Below are 26627 nucleotides of genomic sequence, written 5' to 3' on the forward strand. Positions count from 1 at the left end.
GAAGACTATAAAGGAGCAGATGAAAAAAAAAAAGGCGAACTTGCTTTCCTCAGTTGTCTGAGCCTCACGTCATGGAAAGAGTTACTTTGTTGCAGCGCTGAGGAATAAACCCAGAGAAACGTCCCCGTGTGTGGATCTGATCGCTCGGCTGCTGATCTCTGGTTTTCAGTGAAACCTTCGAGGATCGCAAGAGGATGCGCAGGAACCTGTTTACAAGGAAAACGCAGCGAGTTTGAGAGAATGTGGAGCTCAGGGATGCCATTACTCATCCCTGCGGTTCCCCTCACGCCAGGCCACTTTGTCATGGAGATGTTTTCACCGCGGATCCTTTCTAGGCTCCGTTAACGAGCAGCAAGTGTCGGTGAACGACGTGACGCCGAGTCCAGTTTGGGAGGATTTCAAACCACCGGCGGGGCTTTACCCTGGAGATCACTGGAGAAACCAGCTTTGTTTCTGAACCTGTTGAGTTTCTGATGCGAGATGAGATGAGGAAGCCAGTCTCTGTTATGAGGGAGTCGATGTGTTGTACAGCCTCTGCAGCCTGAACTTATTGTTGGGTATTTAACCACAATAGATTTTTTTTTAGGACAATAGAGCAACAGCCTCTATGGGCTGAGGATGCTAGTGGTCACAGTGGGTATAATTCAGACTGTTGTTAAGTTTTACATATCTGTTTAGTCTGTGGTGTTTCTAAAGTTTCAGATCATTAAATTTACATAAAGGTCATAGTGCCGCTGCACACCTGATCCAACAGCTGCCATGTAATTTGAGACGAGATTCAATATTACAGAGAGCTGGTGTCAGAAGTTTCCAACACAGCATGCATCCACACAGTAGCATCAGTATAATCTAGGCACTATGTGCATGTAGAATTTTGTGGTTTGGGACCAACTTGAGTATCAAGATGTCAGTGAAAGCCAAAGCCATCTACACCTTCCTAAGTGAAAACAAAGAGGAGATCAGCATCCAGGAGAACGAGGAGCTGGTCATCTTTGATGAGAACTCAGTGGACGGCTGGTTCCAGGGGGAGAACAGCCGAGGGGAGAAGGGTCTCTTCCCAGCGTCTTATGTGGAAATCATCCGCACTCGCTCAAACTCCAATGTGACTGACTGCTCCATCAGCCCGGCAGGCTCTCTAGGAAAGGACTCCTCCTATTTCCCCTCGATTCCCATCACCCCCCCTCATTTGCAGCCGCCATATGATGACGATGAAGACGACGACTGGGACGACTGGGATGACAGGTCCACAGTGGTGGAGGATGCAGACTACTCAAGGAGCCCTGGGGCCAATGGACATGCCCATCAGAGCCCACTGTCCAACAACCCTAATGTGCACTACCGGTCCAAACCACACATGGAGAGACAGGACAGCATCTCCAGCTCCAGGAAAGGCAGTATGGTGGGCAGGAACTTGAATCGATTTTCCAGCTTTGTCCGCTCAGGGGTGGAAGCGTTTGTTTTGGGTGATGTACCCATGATGGCAAAGATAGCTGAGTCATACACCATCGACATGGGTCCTTTGGGGCCCCTGTGGAAGGCAAACCCAGAGCCTTTCGTCTGCTCAATTGAAGACCCCACAAAACAGACAAAGTTCAAGGGCATCAAGACCTACATTTCTTACCGGGTCACGCCGAGCCACACAGGGCGTCCTGTCTACAGACGTTACAAACACTTTGACTGGCTGTACAACCGCTTACTGCACAAGTTCACTGTGATCTCTGTGCCTCACCTGCCTGAGAAGCAGGCCACGGGGCGATTTGAGGAAGACTTCATCGAGAAGCGCAAGAGACGACTGGTACTGTGGATGAACCACATGACCAGTCACCCAGTCCTCTCTCAGTATGAAGGCTTTGAGCACTTTCTAATGTGCGCTGACGACAAGCAGTGGAAACTTGGAAAGAGACGGGCAGAGAAGGACGAGATGGTGGGCGCCCATTTCATGCTGACCCTCCAGATCCCCAACGAACACCAGGACCTTCAGGACGTAGAGGAGCGGGTCGACACCTTCAAGTCCTTCGCTAAAAAAATGGACGACAGTGTGATGCAGCTCACACATGTTGCCTCTGAGCTGGTACGTAAACACCTGGGTGGGTTCAGAAAGGAGTTCCAGCGGCTGGGAAATGCCTTCCAGTCCATCAGCCAGGCTTTCATGCTGGACCCTCCCCACAGCTCAGACGCCCTCAACAACGCCATCTCCCATACAGGCCGCACCTACGAGAACATTGGAGAGTTGTTTGCAGAACAACCTAAGTATGACCTCTTCCAAATGCTGGACAAGCTGTCGCTCTACCAGGGCCTGCTTGCCAACTTCCCTGACATTATTCATCTACAGAAAGGTAATAAGCCTCCCCATTAGTATTTTCAGTTTGTGAGGCTTTTCTCAGATTTATTAATGTTTGTGCAACATTTTTAAAAAGTGGTCAAAAACTTGAATGATGATTACATCAACAACCACAACAGATGTTTGGATTTATCCCCAGTCTCCCATCCGTTTTTCATTCCTGCAACTACATTCAAACTTCAGCTCCCCCATTTAAAATAAGTGATAACTTAGATTTTCCAAACATCTGGCAAAATACTGAGGTTTTCATGTCACATCACTCAGACCCTAGATAAATGAATTTATTAGAGGATGTCCTCAAGGTTCTAGCAGTTTTGCTAATGGCATCAGACCAAGCTGATGGCTCATGATCATTTTTTGTTTGTCAGCCTCTGTTTTTTATTTTGCTTCGGATGAAAGATCAGGTTAGGTTTTTTCCTCCAGAATCTCCATTCCCTTCTTTACACACACACACACACACACACACACACACACACACACACACACACACACACACGCCCACACCCACATTCTCTTGCTCTCACAAATACTTTTATAACAACGATGGTCTCTGATAACCTGTGCAAACATGTCTGTGAAGAGAAGGTGGAGTATAAGACAAATCATTTCTTCATCACTTGCTGGGTGTTAACCATATATAAATTATAATATGATTTAAGATATAGATACTGCACTCAATAGAACAATCATACCATCAGTGTAATATTCAATTCAAGTACATACAAAGTAAAATATGTGCTTCTGGGGCTTGGGTGTCACTCTTGTATTACTTAGCACAGGCTGCCATTAGAGACTGAGTATTACCCAAATATTTACAGAAAGTAGTGATTTAACAAAACTGCCGTTAATATTACATTTGAAATGGGTTTGTTTTTTGTTGTTGTGGGAGTTCACCTGAGATTCCACTTGGTTCTCTTCAAAATTTGATGAGACATGATGAGCCCAGAGCTTTGTAAATGTGGAACAATACAAGCAGCAGCCATGATGTGACAAACACACCAGAGTATCACTGGCAGGGAGTGGTGAGGACGGGGCAGTTAGAAGAAGTGGTACTTTATCAGGTTGTGCTAAACGTTTTAACCTTAGTCAGTATTTTGGTTTGTACAGTAAGTTTAAAAACCTCCCAAAGTAGCCATTTTAAGTTTCATCATTTCAATTTTTTCAATTATTAGAAAAGGTTTACATGCTCTTCGATAACACATCACTCACTCATACTGTTCATTGCTGCAGTTCATCTTTTCAGCCTCTTTTTAAAAACTTGGTTTTAGCTCCTGTCTCTTTAAGACCCCCCCTCCAGATAAAGCTCAGTCTAGTCTGATTGGCCAGCTGGCCCACTCTGTTGTGATTGGTCAACCTGTTCCATTGCGTGTAAGAAATGACAGCCTCCGCTCTCGCTTTACGTGATTTTGTTGCTAGGCAGCGTCCCATAATGATGCGTACATCAAGCAAATGTTGGCCGTTGTGATGTCACACAACATCACAAGTCCTCAGAAGTATGGGCTAGACTAGTGACGAGATGTTTCACAAGCTTCAGTGTTTTCAGTGAGGAGAGAGGAGTTCACTTTACCTCTGACTTTGAGCTTTTTAACTTTGCAGCACTTCATCATGTAGTAAACATATAGCATATATAGGATATAAAGTTGTAATTTTATTTATTTTGCTTCCTATTCCTCTGTGCTTAGCATTCCCGTGGTCTTTTAATCTGCTCGTTCTCAGAGACAACTTGTTGACATCTTTATTATAAGTGCTGTGGTTGTGTCATCAAGAAATGCTGAAGCAATCGTAATGTTTTATTGTGTATGAAGTCCAAGCAGATTCACAGAGCTGCTGCTGCATAGAATACATCTTGTCATATGTGGTACCACTTAGCAAATGCAAATGTTTCTATGAAAAAAGAAAACATCACAAATCACTATTTTCATATGAGGTGATATTAATATAAAATTTATATTTATTATTTTGAAACATACATTACTGTCAGTAGATTTTACAGGTTGCTCTTGTCCCTGCAGTCCCCAAATTTATCTTTAAAAACCTAATTTAAGAATCATACATCACTTGATCATACCATTGCTTTACAAGAGGCATGTTTGCAATTATCTGTGTTTGGGAATGATACTGTTCAACATTCTCTGCTTACATTCGCTGCAGATTGTTGTACATACTTCCCCATATTAACATAACGGCGTTTAATCCTCTTTATATACAGTCTATGGTTTAATCATAAATCGTATTCACCTGAAATCATAAGATATGTCATTGTCCTGTAACATGACTGTCATGGTCGAGTTTGCAGTGGTCCATAAACCACATGTGGAAATGTTAGTTCCCCTTAGGTGTACCACTCAGGCATTATTTGTATTTGAGTTTTGATAGATATCAGTGTTCTTTGTCAGCTCTGTGACCACATCAGCTGAGTGGTGTTAGTTCAGGAGGAAGGCGAGGGCTGCTGCTGGGACATGTTGTCATCAACTTCAAGCCGCGGGCCCTCATAGAAGGGTAGGTCCAGTCGAGTCCAGTCATGAAATATGGATATCATTAATCAGCCCCAGAGATGTCAGGTCATATAGTTCAGTTTGATATGCAGATGTATTCACATCAGAAATATAATTTTTAAAGGCTTTGTGCAAATTCTATTTACCTTCATTATAGTGCAACCACTGAGGCAAATAGCACAAGTAAACATTTTTACTATTTAATTAGGTTTAGATGAAAAGTTTTTATTTTGTTAATTGATTCTTAAAAGCATCACTATGTAACTTCTGAAAGATGAAATATTGTAACTCAGTCTGTGTTGCTTTGATGAGAGTTATATCTTCTGGCTTCATGATTCTTATCTTGCTAATGTCACACTATGTATGTGATAGCTTTTACTTTTAGTCCGTAGGATTTAAGATTTGTAGCCACAAAGGCCACTGTCAGTTCATATTCTCACTTTACTGGAAGACAGGAAAAAGGGGAAAGCAGACGTTGGCATTTCAATTAGTTTTTGCTATCACAAGTGGAATTTTGCTTTTGCTGCTAAGCTATATTCTGTTCTAGGCTTTAAATAGATTTGCCAAGAGTAAGGACATGTATCAGATCCTTTGTTTTCATTAAATGTTGGAAACTGAGGTCATTCTTTCTTGATTTATGACTGAAATAGGTCTTTGGAAATGAGGTTTAAAAGTTTGAAGTTTGCATGATTTAGTTGTTCCTTATTACAAGAAGGTTCTTGTTTTGAATCCCTCGTTTGGCAGCAGCCTCTCTATGTGGCGTTTCCATGTTCTCTCCTCGGTGGGAGTTTTCGTCGGGTACTCCAGCTTCCTTCCACATTCCAAAGACATGCAGATTAGAGTGAAATTCATTGGGGACTCTAAATTGTCTGATGCCTGACGATGAATTGCCAATACTTTGGTGCTATTTTTTTTACACTCTGTCTTCTGTTTACCTTATGCAATGTTTAGCCGTCAAGTCAACGAGCTGGAAGTTTCTCCAAAAAGGCCCAAACAGTTTGCGCAGGTGTTTTGGTTCCAGACCTTTTGACTAATCTCTGCCTACTATATGTCCGTCAATGTGTTTTGCTCTCCATGCAGACTGGTAAACTGCAGGCAACCAAAGCTGGCTTAAATGTGACTGGTCAAACTAGATACAGAAACCTGAGGGCTTCCAGTGTGTGGCTATATGTGTATGTATATTGGCAGTCTTACTGCTCACTGTTAAGAATATTATTAATAATTGTATCAAGTATTTATATTTTATACTCTACTTGAGGAGGTTGAGTAGTAGTGTTTTTGACCCAGCAGAAACTTTTTCCCTCTCCTTTGTTCCCTGCCGGTCCACAAAACTTCCCCTTGATGTGACTTGTGTTCTGCTGAACCAGATACAGCTGTGGCAACACTCAGAACACGCAGAACTGAGGTCAGCCTTTTCCGGTGTCCTCCTCCTCCTCCTGCTTCTCCTCTTCAACTCTTCATTGCTTCTTTCTCCTTCACTGATGTGTATAGACACTGTTTTAACTGTGGATCCTGGAGAGCATGTGATCTGCAGAAATGTGACTGTGCAATGACTGCATGTGGCCTTGGTAAAAAGGCCTTGGTAAAAGAAAAAAAAAACAGTGGAGAGGGTTTTGGTTAATGTCAGAAAAATGTTAGGGTGGGCTCCATAAATCTTTCCTTCCATTTTCTTTTGTCCTGTGTTGGCTTTTGCTCAACAGATTTTTTTTCTTCGGTCTCTGTTGTTGCTCAAACTGCAAATCAGTCCGTCACAAAAGCTTCACCTCTCTTCATGTCTGTCTGCTTCTTTTCATCTTTCCCCTCCTGCTTCCCTCTAAAGACGTCCATATCACAGTTGTCTGTCTGGGATGCTTCCCTGGTTTCAATAACAGAGAGAGTAAATCTAGCCTGGTCCACAGGCTTTGGACACCAAACAGTGCAGAGCAGCACTTTGAACCTCTGCCAGAGCAAATCCCATCGTTAGACCTTGATCTCATTTAAATACAGTTTTAAAGTCTCAATTTTAAGGGTTAATTACATCTCACTGTGACAGAATAAAGGCTCTCTGAGGCTTTTGTGTTAAAAAGGCAGATGTTAACACGGCTGGCAACAACTGCAACCCTGCGTTGTACCCTTATGGATAAAAAGTATTTAATTTGAATGACCATACTTCATTTTAGTTGTGCTGGTATTAATCTGGACTAAAACATTAAATGTGAATCCTTTGGAAGTAAGAGCACATTGACAGCAACTGGAACATTGGACAGCAAAGCAGATATCACATTCTGCAGATTCTGTACCTGGCAACAACTGACAAAACCACCTCTTTCACTGGTCACAAAAGGATACTCAATACGGTGAAACCAGCCCTCCCGGCGGTGTGGGTATCACTCTAATATGATCTGATGAAATCTGATGCTTTGACTCTGCATGAGGTCTGGATCTGCAGAATGATATGTTGAGGAAAGCAAAGCAACACCGATTGTTAAATAGTTGTGGATGAGTTTCAACAATGAATTTAACTTGTAGTTGTTGCTTAGCTAGACAAGGCTCACTAGAATAATTGCACTTTAAAATCAATAACAAGGTTATAAATGACATAAAACCAAAGCATGTTCTGTGGTAATCTGTCTTGTTTTCCTGCTGAAAAAGCACAAGACATTATCTGTTCTCCTTTTGTCCTGACTCATTTTGTCGGTGTAGAAAGTGCAGCGCTTGTGTTAACACCCCCTTTAGCTGTTTCTGGCAGTGGGATAAAACCTGTGATCCACACCAGATCATTATTCATGGGAATGAGCTAGATCCCAGGGGATGCCTCCAGCTCGCCAGCCAGACTTAAATCTGGACAAGAGGTGAGTTGTCCCCATATGGCAACACATTAAAAAACCACATGTAGCGACAGCTTGGAGGAAAAGATATGTTGTTGCCAATTTTGATAAAATGTGTGTTTAAGACGCCCCCTTTATCTGCTCCGATAACAAAGGGTTGCCTAACTTTCAGTTTTGCGATGTTGCCTACGTGCACACTGATTTGTTCTCAATGTAGTTTTACTCTTTTAAGCAGTGACCCAGAGCATGTGGCATTTATATGATCTGACAAGCATGTTACAGATTAACATTCCATATGCTTGTTACAAAAAACAAGAAAATACCACGTTGTCAGCAGGTACACGAGCTGCAATTTGTGAGTGCACGCTAATGAAAGCATGGTCTGAGTTTCAGGGTCGTGCAGTGGCCCAGTTATGGTGGCTTTTGAACGTTGATTGTATGTTATTGTGTTGGCTTCGGCCCTCTTTGCTGAGGGTGGTGACTTTAGAGAGCAGTATTTTCTCCCTCCTGTTTGCTTCCTCATAAATCTTGACAAAGGCTGGGCCCTCGTCTTCACACACACTGTCTATCCAAATGCCTCTGCATTCCTGTCTGTGTTGGCCCAGTGCACTGCTGTTTCACAGATTGCAGATTACCCCAGGATGTTACCTCCACAGACCCCCCCCCCTTGAAAAATTACATATTTTGTGGCAATTTACACAAAAATAAATAAAGGAAGTGATGAAGCTTGAAAATATTAAAGTTATCCAAAAAAAGAACTTCCCCTATCTTATATTAGGATTCCTCTTTATGGTCCCACACACAGCATGCAACATGCAAACATGGGGAAATTGGACCTCTGTATTTAACCCATCCGTGTGAACGGAGCACACACAGAACACATGGAACACAATCCACACAGTGACCACACACAGAACAGTGGGCAGCCATGAAGGTGCCTGGGGAGCAATTGTGGGGTTTGCTGCCTTGCTAAAGGGCACCTCAGCAGTGTCCAGGAGGTGAACTGGCACCTCTCCAACTTCCGTCCATGCTGGACTTGAACCGGCCACCATCCGGTTCCCAAGCCAAGTCGCTATGGACTGAGCTACTGCCTCCCCTTTTTTATATATATTATTTTTATTTTATTATTTTATATATATGTTGTTGACTTGTATACTTGCATTATTTGAAATGTTCAAACCCAGAGAAATACCCAATTTTACTCAAGTTTCATTTTTCATTCATAAATTGCTTCATATCCACTTTCCCAGTCTCTGCTATTACGTGGCAAACAACATAAATAAACATAAATAAGATATTCAGTAATTTCAGTGAGACTACCGAAATGACTCAGTGAGCAACAGCAACACTGTCAAGATGCCTGATGTTTTGGTTTCCACTGGCGGCCCTCATCAACAACTCTTAATTAGCCTCATCAAGCTAACAAACTAGATTTCCCGGATTGTATTTCATCATCTCACCAATAACAACATCAACACAGCCCCCCATGTTGAAAAGTCACAGTGTAGCAAGTATATCTATATTATCAAATGAGCAATTTTAAAAGGGTCACTTGTAATGCCACAACGAATCCCTGCTCCTCAATGGCCCCTAAAATCAATTAACGCTGCATTAATGTACTGCTATTTTTAGCGTGAAGGCTGCCTGAAAGTGTGACATGTCCGAAAATGGTTTGCTCTTTCACCCCCACAGCTGGAGCCAACCAGGCCAGCTGGGGGTTTCTGTTAGTAGTTTGCTCCCTCTGTCTGTGTGGATGTTCCCATCTGTGCTCTGGTTTCTTCCCACAGTTTAAAGACATGCAGGCGAGAGTGATTGAATGGATGGATGAAGGAAGGAAGGAAGGAAGCATGGCTGGAAGGATGGTTGGATGGCTTGTTTGCTTGACTCTCAAATTGCTTGCAATGAAATGAATAAATTGAAAACAGAAATGTACTCATCCATATTTTTTATTCATGTTTATTCATATATATTTCTTCATGTTTTCTTAGCTCACAGTTTAGTTGTTGTTGTGGCTCTGTATATTGAGATAAGAACATTTCTACCTCCAGTGCAACTAAAGTGGAGCCAAAATAGCCTAAAGCTGAGACTGAATCTGACTTGATTCTCTCTTTTTCCCTGGAAGAAATGAAGCTTTAAATGTTAGAAAGCATCTGTCGACCAGTTGTAGCTGCCACCACGGTAACACTCACATGATGCTTGTTGTTGGCATAGAGATGCCATCCCTCAGAGCAGAGCATTGTTATCGTCTTCTGTCACGTTGTTGTTGTGTGAGCATTACTAGGCAATCATAAAAGTTGTGTTTGTCATTTCATCAAGTCTTCATTTTGTAGCACTAGTGCAGTGTTTGCTCTAAAACAGTCTGTGTGGAATGGGTTGTTTGTTTGGCCTGTGGTGATGCTGCTTGTAAGGTGACCTGCAGTAATGGAGCTGCAGCAAATCTGGCTGGGGGACTCCTGAAGCTGCTCCACAAAGAGCTGTTCACCTGTTTATCAGAAGTCCAGTGAAGCGCGACTCAGTACGCAGAACCCCCAACTAGAGAATCAGTTGTGGTTGCTGTGAATGGGCCTGTTGTTGTGATCAAAAATGTCATTTACGTTGACGGGTCCCAGCCGTCGCTGCTACAGAGCAATGGTCGCCTGTTTAATCATAACGTATCAATATTGAACTATTGCATATCCAACTGGCACCAAATTCAACATTGCACTTCCTTCGGCCCTTAACAATACTCATGCCAAGCATGAAGCCAATAAGATGAACAGTTCTGGATGAGTCACATACGGACGTGTGGATAGATGCGTCAGTTAAGGTTAGATTTGAAATCATTGCGTCAGGAGCAAATATATTTCTGATTAGCTGAACAAATGTTTGGAACATCCTGCACTTTTTGAAACCATGGCCTCTCAAGGAAAATTTTTAATTAGACAAATATTTCAGGGCAAACACACAGAGGAAATGATGCGTCTGTTCTGTATCAAAGGTGTTGACACTGTTGTACACCCCTTCTTAATGTCTCAGTCGGGAGTAGAACGGGAAGCAGAGATCGAGATGGATTTCATGACAAAACAGCAAGAGAATAAAATCATAACAAATAAATTGTACAAACTTATGGTCATTTATTTGTCTTTTCCTGTGAGACCTTAACTGATTTTTGCTGAGCTAAATTTGAAAAGCCGACTCAAAACATATAAAGCCGGTCACTATGTGCCAGATGTCAGATGGAAATCCACATTCATTCCAATGTGTGATTTATAACACCCTTTTTTATACAAACACAGGAAACTTGAGTTGAGAAAGAGATTACATAAAAGCCTTTGCCGTGACACAATGTGAGATAAACACGGGCTATTAGGAGACGAATTATACATACCTTCACGATCGGAGCTTAGCAAAACCCCACTCGATAAACAAATACATCATGATGTCTGACACAAATACAGATTTATAACACCATCTGTGTAAACGTGAAGTATGTAATAGTTTTAGAGCAGATTCTTCTTAAACAAACATCTGTTGAACGTCTCTCTTTTCTTGGCTTTAATTAAAAGCTTTGGAGCTATCAGAAGCTTCGTGACTTATATCTCTGTGTGTAGCAGTTGTCGTCATGGTCAAAAAAGCAGTGGAGGAGCACAAAGGAGAACAGAGCGTGCTGAGGAAGTGGTCTGAACGCAGATTAAACATTTCTGGTAACTAATTCTCTGTGCAGGACGAGAGGGTGGTTCTGTTTTGAACATTCTTCATCCCTGAAGTAATTCAGAATAGAGAGTAGAATAGAAAAGAGTCAAATTTAGAGTGGAAGATAAATGGGCAAAACATATTTTGGAGCTGCTTTGGACATGAACTTCGGCTGTTTTGACCAGTGTGTATCTGTTGGCTGCTGTAAACAGTATTACTGTTAGCTTACTCAGCAGAAGTTTTTTATGTTTGTGTATCCTCCAGGCTTTTAAGGCCCACTTTAAACACTGGCAGATCCTGCAAAGTCCCTTTGACCCTGTCATGCATTCTTTGAGCAGTGTCTCAGTTTTTCTTCCTGTCTCTTCTCTTCCCTCTCCTCTGTTTTCAGCTCTTCTGCTTACCTTTCCTTTGCTTTTCTCCATTTGTCTCCACCCCTTCATTAAGCTTTAATGTCAGCGGGTCTGTCATTCCATCATAAATCTCACCAATATTTACAAAGTGAAATTTAGCAGCAAAATCTATTCATTTTAAATCAATCACCACAATCGGGGGAGCTACTAGCTGGGAGAAGTCAGTCAGAGGTTGCATCTGAAGACTGATTGCGTCACAGTGGTGCGACTAGCTGTCCCATTTTAAAGACTCCTTCAAATACAGCTGACAAATGCATCAGTGCAGTGTATCCCTCCTGGCCCAACCTATCCAGGGATTCATTTCCATTCAGTGACAAAAGGTTTTTCAAAGAGGTGGGGATGCAATAAGGGCGGGATGAGCTGGTAACACCAATCATGGAAAGCCTCTGTAGACCAGACAGTCACATTTTGATTCAGCCTAAGCAGTCTACCCAGCCCACGAAGGAGGTGGTCATAGTGAGCCAGGAAGACTGGGTCCTCAGAAGGATGCAGCCTCTGAATTGAGACACATCTTATACAAAGTTAAAATTGTCAAGATTCACCTAATTTGAACTCTGACATGCAAAATTTGTGACACTGTTAACTAGCTATCCATTGAGGGATCAGAAACGCAGAGTCCAGAATGGAGCTTTGTTGCTCCATCCAATTTTATTTTACTTTCCTTCGTCAAATGAGGAATATGATTAGTCTCTTGTCTCAGTTTAAGCGTGAACAAGCCCAACATTTAATATAGTTAACTGATAGCTGATCCGAAGAATGAAATGTCAGGGGGTTGAGACAGCATGGCATGGCATAGCATGTTCATTTACTAATCACTTCTGCTGAGACGCGTGCATGGATATTTGCTTGACATTTTCTGTTTCTGACGCAAGAAAAGTAAAAACGTATCTTTCCTGAAAGATGATTCAGGTTTTTTTTTTCTTCTCGTTTTCATTCACATTTCTGAGAGCTCAACAATGAACAAATACCTCATCAGTTCACTGCACTGCTTGACACAGACGTCAGCCCTCACACACCCACCCACACACACACACTCACTCACTGCCCTCTCCTAATGCTCAGTGTTTTGTGGTGACAAGTAGCATTTGTCCTCAGTTTGAAAATGTCTCTGTTGACTTTACATCCACTAATTGTACTCAGTCACGTTATCGCCTCCTGCTTCTGAAGTTGTGATACCAGAGCTCTCAAATTTTGTTGTCTTTCCTATAGTTAACATCTTCATTGCATCTTCTATGTGGACGGCAGCTTTTTTTAATCCTGAGATATTGGTATTCTTCCAGTTTTGCGCCAATCAGGCATCAGAAATGCCATCAACACGCCCACTTGCTCACAATGTTCTCCAGACATCTTCCTGCTGTTATCTCACTTTGACTCACTTTAACATTTTCCAGACATTTTTCCAGGGGGCAGCCGGGAAAAGTGTCTGGACCTCAGTGCACCACTGAAATCAGAATAAGTTCTCTTGGTAGTGTTTGAACAAGCAGTTTAGGGTTTTCAAACTTTCAGTATTTCAACTTTGACTATATTCTAGTATTGTAATGCACAGCTATCCAAAGGTGGTTCACCAAACTGGTGCACGTGATCTTGGATTTGAAAATGCCATGTTATAATAATTCTTCCTTTTATACTTTGCAAGAGAGAAATTTAGCCCAGTTCCAACTCCTGCAGGAAAATGTGGGTGTTTTATGGTTTGCAGTTCAGCAGTGAAGTCATCACATTCTGGTGGCTATGCTTTCACATATTAGCCCGGTACTGTTTCACTCCTCACAGCCACACAAACTCAATCACCTCAAGAGGATTGTGAAGCAATAAGAAGCCTTTCACATAATTGGAGATTCTATTCAACCTCTACAGGGAACTTTTGTGCAGGAGGATGTCTTGAACATGACAGGTCATAAAACAGTTACATTTAATATCTTGAAATATGATCATTATTGACAGAAGTTAAAAAAAGGCTAATTACTTTCTAATAATCACAACACAACCCACGACCATTTTACCTAAATCCAATCTTACACCTTAATATTGTTTCAGCTTACTATAGCTACCCAGAGGAATTAAGTCATGCTGCATGTGACTTCTTTTCTTCTCAATGTTAAGATCTCTTGTCAAAACGCTGAGACTAGCAGTCAACAGATGATTGATACAAGTTTCACCTGACGAGGCCTGACTCATGTTTGAAAATAAATTTAAATCTAGGGGAGCCTCTGTTCGATCATAAAAGTTGGGATAAATGAAAATCTGCCAATCTCTAAGCCCACCTGAATTTTAAAGGGATTTAGAGATGACACTCTGATTGGTTACACCCATAACACACCCATGATTAATTAGGAAACTAAATACAACAATGTTAAACAGTTGGCCTGCTGCATTGATATTTTTTCCAGCGTCAAACTCGCAAAAATGGATTTGGACACACCCTAACTGAACTTACGCAACACGCTTGAGCCCAGTCTCTCTGCAAAAGCTGAGATTGACACTTTCATCTCCTCCCCTCTCCTCCCACCATCACTTCCTACTCCTCTCAATCCTCTTCAGAGAGATATCTACCCAGCACAGACCCATGAAGCTCTCATGCGTGAGCCATAAAACATGTGGTATTGTCGGTCTGGTCGGGCAAGATAAACAAATCTGGTGACTGTCCAGACCACTGGCCATGTATCACTTGCCATCTGTCAACTTGACAAAAAGGAGTAGAAACCCTAGAGTGGGAAAGAGAGATTGGTTTGCACAAAAGTAGGAAACCTACACAGCGTCTGTAACAGTTTGTCTTGTGTCCTTGCCGCTAAATCTGCCTTCTGACTTCTACAAAACACATCAACCTTTCTCTATAATGAGATTTTGCATCAGCTGAACCAAATCAAATGAATCAAAAAGAACCCTGAACAACATTTTCATGTTGTTAGTTGAATTTTGTGGCTTTTTCAGTCAGATATTGTGTCACTTTTAGCTGCACAGACAGGGGGCTTCAAGCTTTCTTTGTGGTGAGGTTTTGCATTAGCTGCTCCAAAAATGTTTGACCCCCCTCCCACATCCCACCCTCAATTATTCTCCTCTGCGTAGACATGCACACATCCATTGGCTCTTTCCCTTTATGTCCCACATGCATGCTATCTGGTGATGCACATTCTCCTCTCCTCTCGTGGAAAATAAAATACATGAATGTAGGTCAGCACCACAGACTCAAGTCCACACGCCTCCTCTCTTGAACAGATTGGAAATGCTGTTCATGCTTTCCCAGACCTCTGCCAGGAATTCCACACAAAATCCAGGGCGGCGTGAGCTCACAGATACAGTTAAGGGATAATACCTGAAGGCTGCAGCAGATCTGTTAAAGGCAGGGCTAGCTTGTCTGAACTAGTCCTGCCGGCAGGATTATCTGTCTTACTGAAATCTGCGTGCCTCCTGGTTTCGACTGAGATTGAGACAGACTCACTAATCTGACGGGAAATGCGGCGTGGCCACATACCATCACAGGCTGCTGTGCCGTGCACTTGGAAAGTGATGTCATGGCAGTCTGGGTGAATGTGGTTACAACTTGTCCTCGTCTCACTTGACGTTTGGTATTCAGTGAAACAAAAAGTAATTGCGGGCCCTGCTCTACCTATAAAGTGTGCAGCTTTACAATAGTTCATTTCTAGGGGGAATGTTATGGTGCTGGTCTTTACTGCGGAGCTCCACCGAGAAGATTTTGGCAAAACATTATACAGTTGTTTTCATATGAGACATCATATTGTATGACAGACGTCGGGTCAAAGAGCAAGAAAAACCTTATAATAAACCACATTTTACAGCTTTTGTCTCACCCATAGCACACGGTCACTGCTGTTATTCAGCCTGAGCTTCCAACAGTGCTGTATGATTTCAGGGTCTATATTACTTTCACAATGAAGTAAAACTTAACATGGGACATTTGCATTTCACTGAGGTGGAGGCAGAAATACACCAGAACTTGAAAATAAAACCAAAACTGCTCTGTCTGAATGATAAATATTTTTGGGGAATTCGGGTGGAAGCAGAAACGTCTGATGGATATCTCATCTACTGAATCAATCTGCATTACCTCATACCGCAGAGCAAGGGCGGATCCAGGGGTGGAGGCCAGGGGTGCATTGGCCCCAGCTGAAATGTGATTGGTCCCTTAAATGCCCCTGTCCTATCAGAAATCTTTTTAAAAATTATTTTACAGTAAACTAGTCCCTTAAAATCAATACTAACGATAAATAGGAAAATTTGTTAATTATTAGAATTTTCGACGCTTTTTGAAGTACAATTTTCCAGCTATAGAGCTAAAACAGTTACCACTGATGGAAGGATGTGCATGGATGTTGGACATATAATTTGCCCCTCTCTGTAAATTGTGTTCCCTTTGTGGCCCTGGATTGTGAAAAGTCCTAGATCCACCACTGTCATAGAGGTAAATCCCAACGATTTTGGGGCAGTTGGGTGAACTTGCTCTTTAACTAATGTTCAGTTTAGTTTCAACCACCCTAAATCTGTTACAGTTTTTAAAGTATCTACATTTTTTTCTTTACCCAGGTGCCTTTGCCAAGGTGAAAGAGAGCCAGCGGATGACCGACGAAGGGAAGATGGACCAGGACGAGGCCGACGGCATTAGGAAACGCTGCCGGACGGTCGGGTTTGCCCTCCAGGCAGAGATGAGCCACTTCCATCAACAGCGAGAGGTGGACTTCAAAGACATGATGCAGGCCTACCTCAAGGAGCAGATAGTCTTTTACCAACGTGTTGTCCAGCAACTGGAGCGCACCCTGCGCATGTACGACTGTCTGTAAAGACACCAAAATTCTGCCCAGCACAAGATGCCAAAAAACACAGTGACAAAAGGAAAAAAAAAAAATCTATCGAGGCGTTTTGTGTTTTGTTCTGTATTTGGCCCAATTTGAAAAGAGATGAATGAAGCAGTAGTTACTGGAAGACACACGAAGCCAGTCATTCTTTCACCTTCATGGATTCAAAGTCATATTTTTGCAAAGACCTACTGTACCTTTTTGTTCTGAAATACACATCACATAGGCAGGTGTTTGTAGCATTAAGATAAGAATATAGGTTTCAAATTCATAGTGGATCAGTGCTTTATTGTTCATAGTGTAACACATGAAAGCCATGAAACGGGTTTTATTTTGAAATTGTCCCCTTTCTCTCCAACATCGTGCACTTTGGCTTCTCCAGGGACGGATTGAAGTTGCTTCCATTATGTAAAAAAAAAAAATTGCAACGTATAAGCATTCCAGATGTGTTTTTTTTTAATTCAGCATTTTAGGATTTTATCAATGTCACTTTTGTGAAGAGAAAAGAGAAGAAGAGAGTCCAAATAGCTGTACGATAAAAGTGTAGGGGAATTTTAACCATCGCCTCCTCTGGTTCTTGTGAAGGGCTCAACTTGCTCAGGTGTTCACTGCTTTTTTTCCTTTACGTTACTCATGTTATCTCCAAATACAAAGGCCTGTGTAAACCTTATAACAGTTAATGACTCCATGTCAATTAGTTTCATTTCCTTACTTTTCTTCATAAAGGAAGTGCCTTTAAAGATGCAACACATTCCTATGGATTATTTTTGAAATGGACCATTTGTCTTGTGATTGGCCTGTGTGTTTTTTGGGAGTGAATTGTTGGAATGATGTGTTTAGGCACAAGTTTGCACATGTTTCTATGTACTGGTGGGTCATTGTGTGTGTGTGTTAATGTGCCGGCGAGTGAATGAAATGAGTCAACAACTGTGCTGATCGATTCCATTTGCCATGGTGAAAAACAGTTCTTTATTCTATGTAGGAGCAGATTTATATAGCCATCAAACAGATATGTCAGATATTCTCAGCAGATGAACCGCTTGACTGAGGCAGAATATCAATTTGGCATTTCTGTGTTTGTAGTAGATCATTTTCTTGACATATGGTAAAAACAAGTGCTTCTTGTTACCGGATCCTTGTGTTTTCATGTATTTTGGGTAAAATAAAAACAGTTGGTTCATTGTCTAGAACTTTAAAACCATCTAAGTCTAAGTCATGATAATATAGCCATAATATCATATAAAATATGTAACATTTATTGAATCTTTTTGCAGAGTTAGTGAGAAGATTGAAACTCCCCTTGGTTTTTTAAAATATTAAGTTATAGCCATATAGTGTAGTTAGTATTATCTTATTATTAAGACAGGAAACAGTCACTTTACTCTGCTCAAACATGACACATACCATCCCTTCTAACGCATGACGCATTGTTGTACAGTGTACAGGGGGTGTGACGAGTGATCACTTCCTAGGTCGGACATTCAGATGAATTTTTGACATGTCAGGAAGTTTTGTGGGCACAGTTGAGGAGAGTCCTAAGTCGATTCCCCCAAAGTCAGAACATTTTCCCTCATTGCACCTACGTGAAATGACAAAACACAATCGTAGGAAGTGTAGTTTATGGCTGGAAGCGATTGCAAAGCAAGAAAGAAAAAGGTGATAAGGGGTTCTAACAATACAGTAAAGAGTGTAGCTAGTTATCATTTTACAATATAGTAGCCTCAAACATGATTGACTTTCTTTCTGCAAAATAGCCAAACCAGGCTCATGTCTTCCAAGCCACCAGCTTGTCCATATGTCGACATTTCTTTTTGGGAAGTTTTGACACACAGAATAATCCATGGTATCAAGCTAGCTTGTTTCTCCCTTTTTAGCATTGTTAGCAAACAAACTTCTTTTTCAACTTCCCATCTTGAATGATTTACTCGTACTGTGTGAGGTGGAATTTAACGTACCGTTGGGCCCGACTTAAAGCTCAGAAAATATCATGCCTAATCTGTAGTTGTCTGGCACACAACCCCCTGTCCAACTGCAGCTTGTCATTGTCACAATTAGGTTTTTGTGCACATTAAACAAAAGAGATGTATTGTGATACAGTTTGTTACGCTTGCAGATAACAAATCTTTTTGGGTTATCAGTCTTCTCCTTTAACTCTGTAAGAAAGAAAAACATTTCCCACAATGACATTAATAATGATGATTAATGCACCATATTTTGAGAGATTCAGTTTGAAATCTTATCACATTTTCTGTAGTTATTCCCCACATCTAATGAGAGTGAGGATTTGACTCCCACTCCTCCCTAAGTGAGTTATTAAAGTTGTTCCAGTAACATTACTCATCCTATTTAACAAGAGGGTATTTCATGGAAACTTGTGGTGTAGACAAGAGACTATCTTTAGCATCGTCTCAACCTTAGAGGTGTACGTGAAATTGCATAAATAAGCATTAAGTAACTGCTTCAAGTCACTTCCAGTGTTTGTCAGTTGTGAGACACAGATTCTTCACTTTGATGGAAGAGCGATCGCTCTCTTAGGGTGAGAAGAAAGTGCTGATTCAGATTCCAGGCCTCCTCAGAAAACAAGGGACCTGCTCGGCCTGCGTGCTTTTGTGTGACTCAGATATGAGTGTTGCCTCAGTTATCGGCTGCATCTGCATCCTTCAGCACATCGCTGTCTAAATGTGCTATTTTTCACATTTGTTTGTCTTTGAACAAACCTCTGCTATTCATACGTCAGCAGTTTCTCTGAGACCAAAGAAGTCATACATGTTCTCCACCAAAGTTCCTCTTTTGAAACTCTGTTTGGTGTTGTGAAAGGAACTTGGTTTTTGGAACTAAATCTGGAAACTGTGAAGACAACACAGAAAAAAACATTCCCAAACTGGTTTCACAATGACACTTGCCTCTCATGTTCCAAAGTCACATGGTTAGATGTCAGGCATTTCACACAGGTGATTGTTTCTTAACATGCATGTGTGACCTGGTTAGTTGCTGGAGTTCTATGCTTTAGTTTCAGTGTCTGAAATAACAAGTAATTAGTAATTTGTCACATGATTTAAGGGAAGGGCACCTAGAAAATATTAATAAAAACAACGATGTCTTTATATCTCTTTGTCATCTTTGTGGGTTTGAATGTCTGACATTTCAACAAGAAATCAATAAAACCCAGTGGATAAGACAGCAATGAAAATACTTGAAGTATTTACAATAATTCACACAGGTCCAAGGGACTGAAGCACATGCACTTTATCAATCAATCAATCAAAGCTGACATGTATTCACAAATCACAATTTGCCTCGTTAGGGCTAAACAAGCTGCAACATCCTCCGTCCTTAATCGCCAGCAAGAGTCAGAAATACACCCCCCCCCCTGAAAGGATAAAACCTCAGAAAGTAATAGAAGTGTGTCAATGTTAAAGTTTTTATACAAAAAATGTCCGACAGAGATGAAGGGAGTAGTATTGACCATTATAATGATAAGGGTATTGCCAATAATGGTAGTATTTGTGAGTAGGCATTTTATATATCTGACAATCTAGTAGTAATCATAATTCATGATGCCACCATCCACATCACAATGAATCATTATTTTCAGTCTATTATTTCTCCTATTTTTTAATCCATGCTGAGTACGTCAGTACGTTGTGAACAAAATGTTATGACACAAACAAACAGTTTGTCCTGATTATAATCAAAACAAGGACAGCCAGGAGCTGTTGTCCACATCTTTGCTCATGTAAACACTGACGCAATGTTATTCTAAAATGAATAAAACGTAAAGGAAAATGTGCCCTAGAAGTCTGAAAAGAGATGACTTTGACTTGAAAGTGTAGGAATGAGTAATCATTCTGCTAAGTCTATTATCTGCATGTTTTTGTAGCCAGTGCTGTGGCTCCATGGATGGAAACGCTGCTTTGTTGTCTGATTGGTTGCTGGTTCCACCTCTTTGGTCCAGACTGAAATATTCCGAGCAACTATACTAAGTAGAAAACCATGATATTTAGTTTTCACTGAAAGTAAATCTATGGTGATGCCTTGACTTTTCAGCTACTATTTACATGAGGTTGACAGTTTTTCGTATTGAGTGAAATATTTAGACAATTATTGGGGTCAACCAAATTTTTTTTCAAAATTTTCCCATTACAAATTTCTAATCACTCCCCGCTTGTACTGTTTGTGACAAGATAACAAACTCAACAGCGTGGTGCCAGGCTGTCACTGTCATGTTCTTTATAGCTGAGAATCACTTTTAGCACTTTTTCGGTGTTTTCAGACATAATCCAGAGGCTCTCACTCTGACATTTGGGTTCACACATGCACCTCCTATACGAAGAAAGTGCAGAGAATCTCCAGAGTTCAGTGCATGCATGAAAGCAGCTATAGAGTATATTGACATGCTAATGTTAATGTTCAGCTCAAAGCAGTGCTTTGCCAGAACAATTTCACAAAGCTGCTAGCATGGCAGTAGACTTTCAGTCCTTTCCTTTGTTTGTTCTTCTAGTTATTTAAACATGCGAGACAATATATGTTAGTCAAAGCAAAAATATTTGAATCTAACCCCTAATGTTTAACACCTGTGATTTAACCATAGTCACACAGAGCTTTTTGGGTAAGTTTCCTGATATTTAGATACATTTTAGTCCAAAAACATTTTATTGAAAGTTTCCTTACACGAGCAAGGCGCTCCTGCTGGGTTGGTTTTTGGAGACAGCTGATCAATGCCAAGCTGTGGCCAAGCATGTTAAAATCAAACCCAGGCTTTTCTCAGTAATGTGTTGCAGATGCTTCAGAGGCAAACATTTAATTTGGACAGCTTAAATCAACAGCTCTGTTGTTAGAGTGAATGAGATGTAGGTATACAGACTTTAATAATGTTGAGATCCCTTCACAACTTTTCACTCTAACATGTGTAACTGTGGTTCAGTCAGACAACTCACATTCAAATGTTTATTGCAACAGTAGAACATGTTAGTGTTTGGTGTCTAGGCTCTGACTTCATCATTCCCCCAGATCTGATTACATAGATATATTTGATATCATTAATCGTCTGAGCCTACAGGTGGATGCTGGGGTGGTGGAGGGGCTGAAGCAACTGGCTGCAATACTGATGCAGCAGCAGGGCAACAAAAGGGAGTGATGGGAAATTTTGTCTGCTTAAATAGGCCGCCTCATAGAGTTGGTGTATATTCAAAATGAGTGTGGAGAGTGAGGTATGTCACATGATGTACAGTATGTCTCATGATTGGAGCAGTGCAGCTCGAGTTGGCTGCCTGAACTAGCTTGCAAGCATCGCCCCATTATCGTCCCTTTTTTTTAAAAATACCTTAACACCCATGATTCCTTTGTGGCGACGTATAGCGATGCTAAAGGATCACAGCTTCTCCACTGTCTGCCAAGAAGTATCAGGTGCACTTTATGACTACTCTTTAACTTAAAGAACAAACCCAGATGTTTCTTTTTGAACCCAATACCTTCGTCTGACAGTTGCATTTAAAGCTCTATCAGGGTTTGGTATGCGACTGGACTGGTGGGATGATGTCACCGGCATGATATGTGCCAGGAGGAGACTTCATCACATCCACTTAGAAACCCAAGGCTAAGAGAAGAATGGAAATCTACATTGGAAGCTTAAATCACTACACTTATTCAGAGTGGTGAAAGCAAGTGTATTTTTGCACCAATGAAGCAGGTCTGCCTCTCATGTAGTAGTAGAGCAAAAAAAGCCTCAATGGAAGTCACATGACAACTGGAGAAAGTTCTAAAACTGAGGTTTTAACAGTGAATTTCTCTGAAGCAGCAACCCAAGTTGTGTGAGCAAGGAGGTGTGGGAGATGAAAACAGGTTAACTGTGCCGTTTTTTTGGCTTTTTCCATCGGACAGAGTCTGGATAGTTCTTTTCCAGGACGAGGGAACAGTTTTTGAAACAGCACCAGCGTGGTGTAAAATGGAAGAGGTGCAATAAAAACTAAAAAAATGTGTGGTTGTAGCACCCTCCTTCAGTTATAATGTAAAAAAACAAAAAAAACGTTGCTACTGGTCTCCTCATGCTTGGGTTTCATGTTGCAAGTCACATTGAGATTACTTAGCACATTCTTAGCTTTCTTTCATGCCCTTAACTTCCAAAGTAACTCACTTGGCTCATCTGAAGGGAAAAGCTAACATTTCTCTCTGGTCTGCAGTGCTGCTGCAGGGGCAGATGGTAAAAGCGTTAAGGCCCAAAGTGCCAGCAGATGTCTATAAAAACAAAAAAAAAAAACAAGATGCTGAGTGAAGGAAAGGAGCAATTTCATGTCTGCATAGTCTGGGGAGGAAAACTGTGCCTCCAGTCCCTCGACGGGATACCTCAGAGGACAAGACGTACCCAGAGTCCTCAAATGTTCCCCTTAATGCAAAATCAGTCTGAGCTCCACCGCACAGATGCAAATGTGTTGGATGCCGGCATCTGTACGGCTTTCTGCATCAACCCCGGGACTACACACATGAATCATACATGTCTTTTGTTAAGTTGTTTGGTGTGTGTGTGTTCAGCAGTAAAAGAACACTCAAATTAACAATTTCTTGTTGCCATGACTTTGATGGATGAGCTCACAGGATTATTGTGTCACTCTTGACCTTCCTGCAGTGACATGGACTTGACCTCCACAGTGCAAAGGATCGCAAAGTCCTCCTCCCTGAGCATCTGTAGGAAACAAAGGCAACAGATGGTCGAATCACCACATGGTGGGTCTGGTAATCCCTCCTCCTCCAACTCCTGCTTGCTGCAGGGGCCAGTGTCACAGCAGGGCCAAAAGCCAACACTCAAACCAGATTTGTGGCTCCATTGAATCAGCGGGGGGAGAGGAATCCTGGCACTGTAGGTCGTTGGGGATAATTAAAGTCCCATCACTGAATTACTAAACATGGACTATGTAAAATCATAGAATTGTTTTTTTGTTTTACCTTAGCAGAGAGATTTCTTTCTCTCTTGTGGGATTTCATGTAGAGACACACATATTGTCCCATTATTTGGTGTTGTGCATTTAAAAATAAAACAACAACAAACTAATTTTCTGTGATTGTGAAATAGAATTGAATACAGTTTAATTCACTACAGTTGTAACAATGGGGCCAAATCCTAATCTCATTAAAAGGGAAAATGTTCCTCAGAAAATCATTGGAATTCTCGCAGTCAAGATGACACACAATATAAAGTGTTTCACGGAAAACAATCTCTATCGCTATTTCCATCAACACTAACACAACTGAGAATGCATATCATATGATCATTTATGTACACTGGGCACATGCTGGTGTAAACAGGGAGCAGATTTTGCAGAGTGGACCAGACCAAATTAGGACCAACAATGGTTAAAAATAGCAGCAGGGATTTCACTCTTTGGAGAGACGATGAGGTGGAACAGTAAGTGTTAACAACACTTCTCATTTATTGCTGGCTGTGGAGTTGTGACTGATAAGAACCCGTGGAGAAACAAATATGGACTCAGCCAATGTTGTTTCCTAACATCTCTGTTTCTGCCAGAAAACGCAGCCTTGGATTTCCCATATTAAAACTTGACCCCTGGCGTTTCCAAAGTTCCCAGTTTTAGGTGCTCAAAAATGAGTCCAAACAAACAAACAAAACTAAATTCCTGCATCTGCCCATTTATACAGACAAACATAACCTCCTTGGATGAGATATCCTGCATAAAATAAACAGATCTATAAAAGATAGAGACCCATGTGGACTCAACCAGTACTTGATTATTAACATACATTTTCCAGCCATCTATTCTACTTGTTATGGAGGTTTTCTGGAAGCTGGTGAAAGGAGAACTCAGGCAGCAGCTGATGTCTTATACAGAAGATTTTATTGTAGGTTTGATGCATCAAGGAGACCAGAAGGTGCAACAATATACAAACACTAACACAGTAACATGAGCAACTGTCACCCCAAGTCTGAAGATGTCTCCCACAGCATCCCCATTTATCTTCCTCTACTTGTGTCACCCATTGTAACAGCACATCCATGAAAGGCTAGAATTGCTGTCACTCTCTATGTTACATGCAGGTGTTCACATCCTATTTGATAGTTAAGTCTAAATATTAATTTTTAAACCACATTGTGTCCTTACGTCCTGCCACTGGTGAAATATGCAAAAAGAGTTGAAGTTGGTGAGAGCTGAAGTTGGTGCCTCTCTGTCTGGAGCATCTCAGTTAGATATGAAAGCCCCTGAGCGTAGACACTACAATGCACTGTTTATCTATAACCTGACCTTGGTACTGCTCAGAGAGAGAAGGGAGGATCTGTGGAATTAGCCATGCACTCTTCTCTTAATGGTGTCCAGATATAATGTAATATACACTATATATACATAATACAGTATATAGTGGCATATACAGTAATGGGTGAGGATATACATAAAATCCTCAACACAAGAGTAATATGAAGGACCAAATGGGTTAACAAGCACCACTCTCATCTATCCACCGACAACTCAATGATTGGACCACTTGAATGGCTGTCAATGCATTAACCAATTCATTTCTTGTAATTTAGAGTTTTTCTGGACTATCCAGAAAAACCTGCTTTAATACAAACTGGGCAATATTTAAACCACAGAGTAGCAGGCTGGTGCTTATATTATATCTATACACCCTCATTTTAAATGTTGAATGTGGGGTCATGTTGTTTTATAAACACTCCATAGTCTGTGATTGTTCTACTACATATCAAACTATTATAATGTAAACTGAGGCTGTGCTGGGGCTGAATGAGGCTTTAACATGCTGTCTGATCTCACGATCTGTGAGAAATCTTTGAGCATGTTTCTTGTGCTACACAGAAAGTCCATCCCTGTCAACCTCTCCCTCTGGATCTCCAGCCAGGCGGTTGACAGTCCCTCTGGAGACAACAACCACTTCCTCAGAACACACTGTGCATTCCTGAGAAGCTGTCCAATGCCCGTAAACAACATTCCTGCTTCGGGAAACAAAAGCCACAAAAAAAATCATTATCTCACTGTCTGATCCAAAATGCTTCCTCTCCACCATCTCGCTACATCACACTTTTCCTCTCTCAAACTAATGAGCGACGTATGTTCTCTCTGTCCTGGTGTCACTGACTTTAACACTGACTATAATCAAACTTTAACACACATTTGCATTTTCATTTGTGACTCAGCACTAAGGTTCATGGTCAGAACAGTCTGAACCACCACAGGAATCCACGCACACATCTGTGCATGTGCTGCAGGCTGTGTCTAGGCAATTAGTACACTGGCTGTTTGTGGCTGATGAAAGTATGTCAGGTAGAAGTACGGTTAGCAAGCTGACCAGGATCAGTCCACTGTGACCACAGAGGTATATCAACAAGGTAGGCTTATACTCTGAAATTGGCTAGTTACAGGAGACTGCTATCATGCCACGGTTGGAAACTCCCTAATGGGGCAACTTTGCCATGAGGTTTCTGCAAAAAGCTTTGTCATTTTAAAGGTTAGACTAGATTGTCTATTATTTAAGGTGTTTCTTGTGTGTTAGTGGTGTTTGGGGTGTGGAGGAGGGGCTCATTTGGTTCGATGTGGGGTCACCTAGGTCTTCCCCAAAACAGATAATTTTGGATGGTTCAAGGCAGAGACAGCGGGCGGTAAGTGGAAGCAATTAAATCAAAGAAAGGGGAAGCCAGGCAGCCCAAAGCATTCATTAGGCAGACAACCAAGAACAGAGGCTGAGCTGCTTTAGTGGCACAGCAGATGATCTGATGGAGAACTATTGTTCATAAACAGATGAATAGGTAGAACACAACATGAAATAGTTCGCAAATAGGTGTTACTATGCCATTGACAAAGGTTCTATATATTTACAGGCTACAGTGGGGGCTTGTTAGTGTAGTAATTTGACATTTAAGACATGGAAACTGAGGTGATTTGCTGTTAACCACCCACAGTACAAAGAGAAAACAGGTGAGACTCCAACTCTTAAGTGGACAGAGTGGCCACTCTTACCTGATAACATGGGCCAAAATGAAAACCAAGACTTTCCGTGGCCCTCACACACCGCTCACACAACCAGTGTGGCCCAAGCACTACAGTTGTAACACTTGGTTTTACCCATTATTG

The 26627-nt window shown here is 41.4% G+C and overlaps 1 protein-coding gene across 1 annotated transcript; it reads left to right on the top strand.

The window, feature by feature from the left end:
* The first annotated feature begins 36 nt into the window (after window positions 1-36).
* Window positions 37-19711, top strand: snx33 (sorting nexin 33). Its single transcript, XM_020079384.2, has 2 exons — window positions 37-2336; window positions 16265-19711. The coding sequence occupies exons 1-2, from the start codon at window positions 905-907 to the stop codon at window positions 16516-16518; spliced, it is 1686 nt and encodes a 561-aa protein (XP_019934943.1). The 5' UTR covers window positions 37-904; the 3' UTR covers window positions 16519-19711.
* The last annotated feature ends 6916 nt before the right edge of the window (window positions 19712-26627 follow it).

The sequence above is a fragment of the Paralichthys olivaceus genome, chromosome 7, assembly GCF_024713975.1.
Source record: "Paralichthys olivaceus isolate ysfri-2021 chromosome 7, ASM2471397v2, whole genome shotgun sequence".
NCBI classification, from domain to species: domain Eukaryota; kingdom Metazoa; phylum Chordata; class Actinopteri; order Pleuronectiformes; family Paralichthyidae; genus Paralichthys; species Paralichthys olivaceus.

Coding starts and splice junctions, on each gene's coding strand:
- snx33 (XM_020079384.2), top strand. CDS start 905: ATGTCAGTGAAAGCCAAAGCCATCTACACCTTCCTAAGTGAAAACAAA. Junction 2,337..16,264: donor CATTATTCATCTACAGAAAG/GTAATAAGCCTC, acceptor TTCTTTACCCAG/GTGCCTTTGCCAAGGTGAAA.